This window comes from Moschus berezovskii, chromosome 2, assembly GCF_049115385.1.
Source record: "Moschus berezovskii isolate FMDL1 chromosome 2, NW_MosBer_1.0, whole genome shotgun sequence".
Taxonomy (NCBI): domain Eukaryota; kingdom Metazoa; phylum Chordata; class Mammalia; order Artiodactyla; family Moschidae; genus Moschus; species Moschus berezovskii.
The window spans coordinates 38,614,675-38,625,874 of NC_142461.1; the positions used below are offsets into that span (position 1 = coordinate 38,614,675).

Sequence of the window (11,200 nt, forward strand, 5' to 3'; positions counted from 1 at the left end):
ACTATAGGAATTAAGGTACTTCATGAAGATGTTTTTAATAAATCTTACTCTATTTTCAGCTTAGGGGTATTTCATCTTCGTATGTTACTTATGTATGTCATTTTGAACTGGTATATCAATATTCTGCAATGTTATGAAGTAAAAGCAAGTTAACATGTTCATCATATTTGTGTTAAGGAACTAAAATTTCATTTTTCTTTCCAATTTAGTACGTAATACTTCTCTGAATCAATGGAGAAATGGATATTCCTCTATATGCAAGCCTCAAATAAAGTCAGAATCTTCTGTGCAGCTATTACAGGGAAGAAAAAAAAGACACTTGAGTGAAACAGCAATAGGTAAGTTCAAATGAGGACATGAGAACTAGTAGTGAAAACTGAAAATAATAAAATTCTGATCTCCAAAAGCCCTGCCTCATGGAAGTAATAACCCAGAAGTCACTAATTACACAAAACATCCATGGTTCTATGAACATCAAACAGCAAATTCATGTAGTCGATTCAGAATTATGTGGACTGGGATTCTATCCACTTTATGGAAATTAAGAATTTCCTTCCTGTTTCTTAACCGGAGTTATTTTCTACCAACTGTCCTCCTGGACAGGACTTCAGTCTCTAGCACTGTGCTCTGAACTCAGAATGTGTTAGTATAAGGTTGCCCTTTAGAGATTACCATACCTGGTTCCTTTTGTGGAGATGCTGATTCACTGAAGCTTCTTCAGAATTTAGATAAATTGGATGAGATGCATCTAAGTAACTCAACCACCTAGTTGAATTGCCCTTAGGAACTTACAGTGCCAGGATGAACAGAGATACGTTTGAAACTAGAACTCTGCTAGTAACACAAAACTTAACTGGAATGATGTGTATTAAATAACAAAGAATCTGTATACTCTGTTGGATTCTTATTCATTGTTCTAGAGGCTCTAACATTATATACATTAGTGAAGTATGCCCTAGGTGTAGTATGTCAGTATATCCAATAAATTAGAAACCATTTATACCCAAGATGTATTGAACAACATTATACATGGTGGATTTAACATGAATACAAGAGTAACACAGGTAAAATGCTATACTTCAAAGTAACTAGACAGCTCTCTAGGCAACAGATATTTTTAATGCATGGATACCAATTTGTAGAAACAACTAGCTAGGAAGGATGTTTTTAAACAACTGGAATAATATATAGACTGTATTAAATTTTATATTACACAGGAAATTATTTTTCAAGATATGTGGTAAGTAATATAAACAAGGGCAGTACAAAAATAAACATATATGCACAAATAGAGACCCAAAACAAATGGAAAAAAGGAACATGGAAGAAAACAGAAAATAAAGTTGGAAATAATCTTATAAACAGTATCTTGAAAGTTTCATTCCTGATATAGGATGTTATTTTTAAAAAAAGAGTAAAAGAAAACAAAAACTTTTAGAAATTAGTACTTTAATAGAGAAACATTTTCAGAAATCAAGTCAGAAGTTAAGAAAATCTTCAAAAAAGTCGATCATAAAGATATTTAAAAAATGAAAGACTAGAGAAGAAAATTACCAAGTAAATCTTAGAAGTTCAACAGCTGAATAAGAGTTACAGAAAGCATGAGCATAGTAAAGGGAGATGAGATTAAAGAAATGATATACTGGGTATATACTGTCAAGACCCCAGAAAATGCAAAGTGTGACTGAGATTTTTATAAAATTTCCTTCATTTTGTTTTTTGATACATGAATTTTAAAAAATAAAATCAATAAACAGATCAAGACTCACAATACCAAACCAGGAAAACAGAAATTCTAATACTTACCAGTTACATTTAATGTATGACACTCTCAATGGTCTTTCCATGGCAGGAGAAAGAACTAGATTTGAAGAATTTGCTTTTCAGCGCACAGAACCAGGATCCCAAAGCAGTTTTACTGCAGTTACTAATGTCAATGTTATATCAAGAACCCAGAATTCATCATCACAAGTAGGTTTTTGTACAGTGAACTTTCAAGTTGCTTTACAGACTTTTAAGCTCACACATCTGGTGGGAGGTGGGGGTGGACCTAAACAGGATATTTTGTTAACAGCTTTATTTACTAGCACATAATTAGCATATTTAGAATTATCTTACTAAGAAGCAATATATTGGTTAAATTTTATTAGGGAGCTAACTGTTCATTAATTCTTGATTATGGGGGTTTTTTTGTGTTAAAAAACTCATGATGCTAAATAAGAATCCAGCACTTGTGTTATTCTTCCATTGTTTTGTGTTTTGTTATCTGGTTGGGAGTAGAGGTCAAAACGTGGGAGGATTTAGAAAAACAGCATGATGCTCAAGGCCTAGGAACACATAAATGAAGACTGTAAAAATAATCTTTATTAAACGGCTCACCAAACATTTTACATCATAGTTCTTCCTAATAAAAACGAGTTGGTTAAAAGATTCCACTATCAAGGTGCTTTATAGTACCCTTTTCTGCTAAGAGTTTTGTATTTTAAGGCATTCATAATTTTAATGGTTTTAAAAACAGACTTGAATGTGTGCACACACAAATGTACTGTTTCACTGAAGTTATGTATACTTGTTTTTCTTAACATCTTAAATGGCCAGATTTTTAACAATATCTTTATAAAACTTAGAGGCACACCATATTTTCTTTATATAAATACTCACAAAAGGAGTATTATCATACATAACCAAAACTGTTGTCAAACTGCTGTAATCCTGTCTTGCAGAATACAGCACGACGAAGACTGCGAAGTGAGAGCTCTTATGATATAGATAATATTGTGATCCCCATGTCATTAGTGGCCCCAGCTAAATTAGAGAAGCTCCAATATAAGGAAATACTTACTCCAAGGTATGTATATTTACATCCTTTAATTTTCCTTTCTTCAACAACTTTCAGTGAAGTTAAAACTTTTATTTAACGTAAAGAAGATGCTGTTTTCTGCCTTTCTCCCATTTATATGGTTACATGGAGGGAAGACAGTGAAAGAAACCTTTACATTACTCATGCTGAAAAACAATGCCATATAGTAACGCAGCTTTATTTTTCAGGTTTTATTAAGAAAGGGAAATTCTTAAGATTTACTTACTTTAGTACTTTTGAGTATTTTTTCATTCAACATTTAGTCTTCTATTATGTACATGGCACTGAAAGGTACTTTAGGGATGTAAATAATTCCAATAACAATCTTTGCTCTTTAAAACGGAGATTTGCACAAAGAGTTCAAAGAAAGCAACTACCTTTGCAAAGGGTATTCACACTGTACGGGGACAACTCCTGTGACAACAGAAGATTCTAATGTATCTTCAGGTCCGCAATACACACATCAAATACGTCAAATAGCAAGAAGAGTGGGAAGACCTGAGAGTGTATTAGGAAAAGGAAGTGGGGCAGGAGAAGCGTGTGTTCACACAGGGAGACCATAGCTCAGGCACAGGAACAATTATGCAAAGCTAAACCAGAGACTAAGGTTTTGTTTAGGGTGATAAACGAAATGAAGGCTCAAAAATAAATTGGAAGCAGGTTGTGGATGTCCTCGAATGCCATACACAGATCTGTCTCCTGCTGGCAGCCAACTTAATCAAATTTTTCAGCAATGATGAAAGCACTTTGAAGATTATAAATCTGGCGCCAAGAAGTAGATATAAAAAAGGATGGAAACAAGACAGCTGATGACAACTGCAGTTATTCCTAATCCATCTCTATTCTAGCTAATTTGATCCTTTTATTCATAACTGCTTTGAGGCAATAAGAGAACTCCTAATACTCTAGGAAGTATTATGAGAATTCCTACATAGGATCTGTTGATACATTGTATATTAAGTAAAAAACAGTTGGTGGTTACAATGTTCTAAGCAACAGTGTCTTTCCAGTTTACAGTGGTAGGCTGGGGCTCCCTGGTTGAGCTGGTTGTTTAATATACAAGTCCCGTGATGTGAAGCCATGATGGGAGTCTTCACACAAAGGAACTGGCAAATGGTACAAATCACAGCTTTTTGCCTTTTTATTTTCTGAGCCAGTTTATCAGCGTACCACTAACTTATTTCAAAATTAGTACATTCTTAGGTGTAAAATGCAACTATGTAGAAGAGACTGTTTATTGTAAGGCCCAATGTAAAGCCTCTTCTCCTTGTCCCGTTCTCATGGTACAAATATTTTGTCTCTTTTAAAAAATGAAATACTAAAGTACTACAACCAGTTGAATTATGGAAATCCCAAAGAAAGAAAACACTACTATATTGGTTGTGCTTACAGAATAAAATTGCTACATTTAGATAGATTAAGAAAAGCTATTTGAAATTGGTTCTATCTTCAACAGCTGGAGGATGGTTGTTCTTCAGCCTTTGGATGAATATGATTTAGGTGAAGAAGAGGTAAGTTGCCTTTCACTTATGGGGTAATTGCACTTAATATATTATGAAGCCTGCTTAATTTCTTTTCCATGTGCTTAATTTGATATTTGAGGAACTAAATGGAACTATAAGCCCTCTAAAATATACTGACTTTTTTATTTTCAAAACTTAGGAAAAGCTCCTCACTAAAGGTATTAATTTGATTCAGTTCAGTTCAGTTCAGTTCAGTTCAGTCGCTCAGTCGTGTCCGACTCTCCGCGACCCCATGAATCACAGCACGCCAGGCCTCCCTGTCCATCACCAACTCCCATTTGATTAGGAAAGTGTTTTGTACAAATTTGCCTACAAAGACAACATGCATAAGGAATAAACAAAAGCAAAATATAAAACATACCGTTTCCGTACATGAGTTGTTGAAATACTGAACTGATATGAATATCTGTATTCTCTTCCACTATTAGTCATATTTTTCTGCATGAGATTTAGTCTTGTATGGGAGTCTAGGGCAGTTCTCAATCAAATACTGAGTTCTATAGTGAAATACTCATAGGAAGTAGAATAGCCTCACATCGTTTTCAGATCAGGCTGTGTCACCAAATGAATTATGAAAACTTTTTTTTCCGAGATTTTTGGAACCACAAGAAAGGGATTATGGACCTGTATGGATAAAGCTTACATTAAGACAAGAAAAATTATATAGAGAAAAATACCATATAGCCAAACTAATTCCAGAGTGACAGTCTGAAGAGGCAGTATTATGTAAAAGACATTGTTTCTATTACAGTCTTTCTATGCCAACTGATCTCATTTTTCAGCTACCAAAATTTTCTTTTTAATGCCTTTCCCTCTTTTAATGAACCCTAGTTCAGAATGATCCTAGCCAGCAACACCACAACCAAAGTTTTAGAAATCCATTAAACTAATTCCCGTCTCATTTTACTTTCTTTGATATTACTATGTTCCATGAACAGTATACTCCATAAGAAATCAATACAAAGGTTTGAATGAATAAAGCATTAAGGATATTTTTTGTGAATCTATGTGTATTCAAGGTACCTATTAAGTATTCTAGGTAAGTCTTCAAACATGACCGACCAAATGGTGAAAAAGTTTCAAACTCCCTGTTTTTAGGAATCTGAATCTCCTCTCATAACATTTGTTCTCATGACTTAGACTGCATTTATTGTTGCTTTCTTCCGATTCTCTTGATGAGGAACTGTGACACCTGTTCTCATTTCAAAACGTTTCTGACAAAAGCAAAACTTTTCATTTCTAACTCCAGACAGAAAATCTCTCTGATGAAGTCTTCTCCCTCAGACACAAAAAGTATGAAGAGAAGGAGCAAGCCAGATGGTCACTATGGGAACAAAGCAAGTGGCACAGAAGAAACAGCAGGCAGGTGTTGAACTATATTCAGGCTACTTACATGATGAGAAGAGTTTTATGTCTTACTCCACTCTATTTCTCATGCTAATTGTCAGCATCAGTAATAGATTTAACAGAGCAAATAATGTGAAAATTCTCCATAAAAAGTCATTTCAGTGTACTATAATGGTGGACCTAACACTAGTGATTAGAATCTGAGTAATCTGTAACACAACTACTTCAAAAATATTTTTCTAAAAAAGGAATGAACCAAAAAAAGACCCTTAAAAACCTATCTAGAGTAAAAAGCAAATAGCCTGAAATACTTTGAACATGACTTTGAAGGAAGGGGGAATAAATCCTAAAAACATAGTTAATATATTGGAGAAAAACCCTGGTATTTTATATTTAATTGGACTATTTTTTGATATAGTCAAAACTCAAAACACAAGATCATGCTGAAACCTAGTAGTCACTGTAGTGTGGGGGTCTCTCATTTACTTCACACTTTTAAAACACATTTCTATTTAAGTCAAGATATTCAGATTTGTTGTAGATCCTTATTCTAAGAGTTACCCTAACATACCTGAGATTCTATTCTCAACTTTCTCTACATTACAGAGATACAGTTTTCCAGAAGTACAGAGGAAAACGTGAATCGAGTTCTTCATGGATGACATTATAATAATCATAGATACTCTGGGAACTCGGACTGTAAGAGTCAAGTTAACTATCTTTACCTGTTTTCTGGAAAACAAACAAAAAATACCCCCAAACAAAACTACTTATAATAATTTGGCAAAAGATTTCCTGAAGTACCATTTAAATAAAAGCCTTTGAGATGTGAGGATAACATGGGGAAAATCAGCAGATGAATTTTTAAAAATCTCTTGGGCAGAACTGTTTAAAGAAAAGTTACCAAGTTAATAGGTTGTTTATGTTTTCTTGATTTTCTTGCTAGAGCTTACACTAAAAATGTTGAAGGACAGGACCTACTTTTGAAAGACTACCCTTATGATTGCAGTGGTGGGCAGCACTGCCAAGTGGGGACTCCTGCTGAGCCTCCTTCAGAGAGCCAGGCTCCCAGTGCACACGGCTCACCTTCACTGAGTCAAAGTCAAGAGACCAAGGTGAAAGTATTCTATGTAACTGTTAAAACTTCCTTAATTGACTTTCAAAAATATGTTTATAGAATTGCTTGCTGCTAAGGAAGAAAATGGCAAACCACTCCAGTATTCTTGCCTGGAAAATCCCATGGACAGAGGAGCCTGGTAGGCTGCAGTCCATGGGGTCGCAAAGAGTCGGACACAACTGAGCAACTTCACTTCACTTCACTTCAAGGATTCATCAGAGTCAGACTCTGATGCTGGGAAAGGTTGGGGGCGGAAGGAGAAGGGGACGACAGAGAATGAGATGGCTGGATGGCATCAACGACTCTGTGGACATGAGTTTGAGTGAACTCCGGGAGTTGGTGATGGACAGGGAGGCCTGGCGTGCTGTGATTCATGGGGTCGCAGAGAGTCGGACACGACTGAGCGACTGAAGTGAAGGATTCATCATTATGTAACACATTCAGTGCAACAGTCCAGTACAGAATGGTGGGTGTAGGAACCAGAGGATCCATATTCCAGCATTCAAGTTCCATCACTAACTACAGATACTTCCCCCTTTTATGTAACACATCGTGTATGTGTGTGCTCAGTCGTGTCTGACTCTTAGCAACCCCATGGACTATCGCCTCACCAGGCCGCTCTGTCCATGAAATTCTGCAGGCGAGAGTACTGGAGTGGGTTGCCATTCCTTTCTCCAGGGGATCTTCCCTACCCAGGGATTAAACCTGTGTCTCCTGCATTGCAGGCAGATTCTTTACTGCTTGAGTCATCAAGAAGTCCTTTTATGTAACATGCCAAAACCTAATTCTACCTATTCACTTATGTGTTAGAAAAAGGGAATTCTATCAAAGTTTCATTACAAACCTAACTGGATTAAATAGAATGTTACCTGGCACATAGAAATGTTAGTTATTTCTCTTTAGAAAAGATTTTGTCTCCCCATTTGTCCAGTTTTAACCTCAATAGGAGTGCTTTCTACACTGCAGCTATAAAGTTCTTGCACTATTTTTCATAAGTAGGTATTGGAAAAGAATAATATCTAGAATCAAGAGAGTAGAGATAATAGAAGTTAAGAGGCAAGTCATAGAAAGCTCAGAGAAAGAAAAGTTAATAGGTGTCTATAATAATGATGGGATGAAAATGGAGATACTGAAGTAGATGACCCAGACACATTTAAGGGAATTTTCCTAACATGCTGCTGCTTCTGCTACGTCACTTCAGTCATGTCCGACTTTGTGCAACCCCACAGACGGAAGCCCACCAGGCTTCCCCATCCCTGGGATTGTCCAGGCAAGAACACTGGAGTGGGTTGCCATTTCCTTCTCCAGTGCATGAAAGGGAAAAGTGAAAGTGAAGTCGCTCAGTCGTGTCCTACTCTTAGCGACCCCATGGATTGCAGCCTACCAGGCTCCTCCATCCATTGGATTTTCCAGGCAAGAGTAATGGAGTGGGGTGCCATTGCCTTCTCCACCCTAACATGCACCTAGGCTTAAAATGAAGACCAATACTCCCTAATGGCAGCATTTCCCTCTTCTTGGAAGAGGCAAAGTGAAAAAATAATTCCCAAAGGTCCCTATTAAATAATCCTCAGTATGTCCCACTTTAAGTTGCTGGATCCGTTCCATTCTGTTCCGTCGCTCAGTCGTGTCCGACTCTATGCGACCCCGTGGACTGTGTACTTAGGACCAAATAAGAATTTGTACTGAACAATGGTTATTACAAAATTGATATCTACAGATTATCTGAGATATGAACTTTTTAGTTGATACTGAAAATGTTTTCTCTTTCAGTCTTTGTGGTGGGAACGACGGGCTTTTCCACTGAAGGATGAAGATACTGAAGCTTTACTATGCCAAGATGAAAAAAATGATCAGGTTGAAACATCAAGCCCAGCTTTCCACAGTGAAGTCTTCTGCACCAGTGCACCAGAGAATGGCCACCATCCAAAAAGGCAGGCAGATGGAATGGAACAGTACAAAACCCTTGGTCTAGGACTTACTCACGTTAAAAAAAATAGGTGACAGGGATCAAGTGAAGAAAACTGGGTAAATGAATGGGAAAACAGGGTAAAAAAGCAAGCCCTGTTCTCCAGCCCCTCCACAGTCTCAGTTCCAGAATAAGAGCATATAGTACACGTTAACCTTTTATGCTGTTTATGAAACGGGCAAGTTAGTTTCATTTTCCTTCCTGAAACCAGAAGTAACTAGCTTTTCACTGACCAACAAGTGCTAGTCATTTGTGTTTGATGCAGATCACAAGTACCAGAAAATTAACTGCTGTAATTTGCTGTCAAATCACATTCCCGGGTAAATAATTTTTAAACAACTTATACCCACACACACACACCCCCTGTGTATCAAATGATAGCTCCTTTTTTTTCTATACAAATGGTTAATCTTAAATTGCCTCAGAAATAAGAATATAAAAATATGTGTGTATAGAGTATACATGCATACATACACACACATCTAAGTAGTTTTAAAAAGCACCGGCAGTGACCACTCCACTTGAAAAATGCATGTATGAATTATCTCATGAAATATCAGCTGCACTATAAAGCAGCACAGATTTCCAATGATATTGGACATCTAAAAACATCCCTTCCTAGTAGTCCAGACTTTTAAAAAACATATTTAATAGAAATTATTTATGGAAATTTCTATACTAGGTAACATAATACTTTATTTGAAATCACTGATAATCTTTCTGTTGGGTTAAACACAGGTTATTTTCTATTCACTCCTAACAAAATAAGAAAAGCAATGGTGAGTTCAATATTAGTGTATTTTAAAACTATCACATCTTTTAAGATTTGAGCTTTATGGATCTCATAAACATCCCACTTAAGATGAGTAACAAACAGGAAATTCCCACTAGTATATTACTGTACTTCTAGTTCATTTGGTCACTCCTTACCATTGCTTACTCTATTCAAATAGGCACCTATTCTTACTTGTATCCTAGAGAGAGAATTAAAATTCTTAAAAAGTTAATACTTCAGTATTGGATACTGGATTGTATATTAAGTAAAATCTCTTTTGACACTATTATATTATTTTTTCCTATGTAAAAATTGAGGACAATTTATATATGAATCACTTTTTCTCATGTAAAACAGGTTTATTCAAGTTATAGTACCCATATAACTGACAATCCTAGCCATCTGGCCTAATCTGGGGGGATCTAACAGTATGTTTTTGTTAGAGACTGGAAATTATACTGGTCTCTTTAAAGAAAAAATTTCCAATTCAATACTGACAAATTTTTGCTTGTAGTTTTACTGTACATTTTTTAAAAAACAAAAGCCAGAACAAACCCAAGTTGTCCAGGCAAATAAACTCAATTTTTTTTTGTCATGTCTGATATTATAATCTTCTATGTAAGTTTTTTAATTAAAAAGTTATTTCTATATGCCTTGTATTGTCTGTTTCTATATGCTTTGTTGTCTCCTATCTGTGTGGCAAAGCCTTTCCTAAGCCAAAATAAAAATGAACAGTAAAAAATAAAATTTTACCTTGAAAACACAGAAGAAACCAAGGAGGCTCTATTCCATGCTTAGAAGTGTTAACGTTCCTATTTTCCAAACCTTATTTCTCAAAACTCATAGTAGCCTGAAAAAGTTTAATGACATTGGTCCTGTTATTTCTTGCCATGTGTATTACATAGCAAGAGTATTTACAAGAATGAAGTAGGTAATACATATCTACTGTCAAAGAGTAACTTGGGACAATAATAGAAACTCTGTACCTTGTCATATATTAGCCTACCTGGTCTTTCTTGGATTAATAAAATATATATCTTTGGAGACAAAAGTCATTAGTTGCAGAATATTCTTAGCCATTAGATTTTCTAGGTTAAAGTTAGACTGGAAATAAGACAATTAAGCTTCCTTTGCTTAATCTACCTCTTAAGTGCTCCATCTATTAAAAAAAGAGTACAGACCAGAAATGCTATGCTTTCCTGGATTCTTTCCATAGTACCAGCCTGTTGATGAGTTTCAGTATCTTCATTCTTTTTTTTTAATGGGGACACACACACCTGTTTTATCATTCATAGGACTGACTGTAGGTTTAGTGAGACTGTATCAACGTACTTTATAATCTACAAATTTATCTAATAGCTACTTGCCTTGGCATGTTCAATTCCACACCCTTAAAATTCTAGGAATAGTGGAAGCTTTACATATATAATAATCTCTTAATCCTCAACACAATACCACACTCTCCTAATTACATTCAGTGTATAAATCAGTTAATAGAAGCTCAAAGAGGTTGGCTGATTTGGTTTGCTAAGATCAAACAAATAGAAGGGTCAGGATTCAACTTAATATTACTTCTAAATAGAGGCCTTTTTTCTAGCATAGAGCTAGCAAA

The 11,200-nt window shown here is 35.6% G+C and overlaps 1 protein-coding gene across 8 annotated transcripts in view; it reads left to right on the plus strand.

Annotated features, from left to right (window-relative positions):
• KANSL1L (KAT8 regulatory NSL complex subunit 1 like) overlaps window positions 1–10,238 on the plus strand; it is a 127,884-nt gene extending 117,646 nt beyond the window's left edge. For 7 of the 8 annotated variants that reach the window (XM_055398033.2, XM_055398029.2, XM_055398034.2 and 4 more), the window contains exons 9-15: window positions 210–338; window positions 1,853–1,971; window positions 2,724–2,848; window positions 4,317–4,371; window positions 5,633–5,745; window positions 6,677–6,845; window positions 8,618–10,238. In XM_055398033.2, coding sequence (XP_055254008.2) covers window positions 210–338; window positions 1,853–1,971; window positions 2,724–2,848; window positions 4,317–4,371; window positions 5,633–5,745; window positions 6,677–6,845; window positions 8,618–8,848 — 941 coding nt within the window. In that variant the 3' untranslated portion in view covers window positions 8,849–10,238. Of the gene's footprint in view, window positions 1–209; window positions 339–1,852; window positions 1,972–2,723; window positions 2,849–4,316; window positions 4,372–5,632; window positions 5,746–6,676; window positions 6,850–8,617 lie in introns of those variants that run through there. The other variant, XM_055398039.2, reaches the window with a different exon arrangement.
• The last annotated feature ends 962 nt before the right edge of the window (window positions 10,239–11,200 follow it).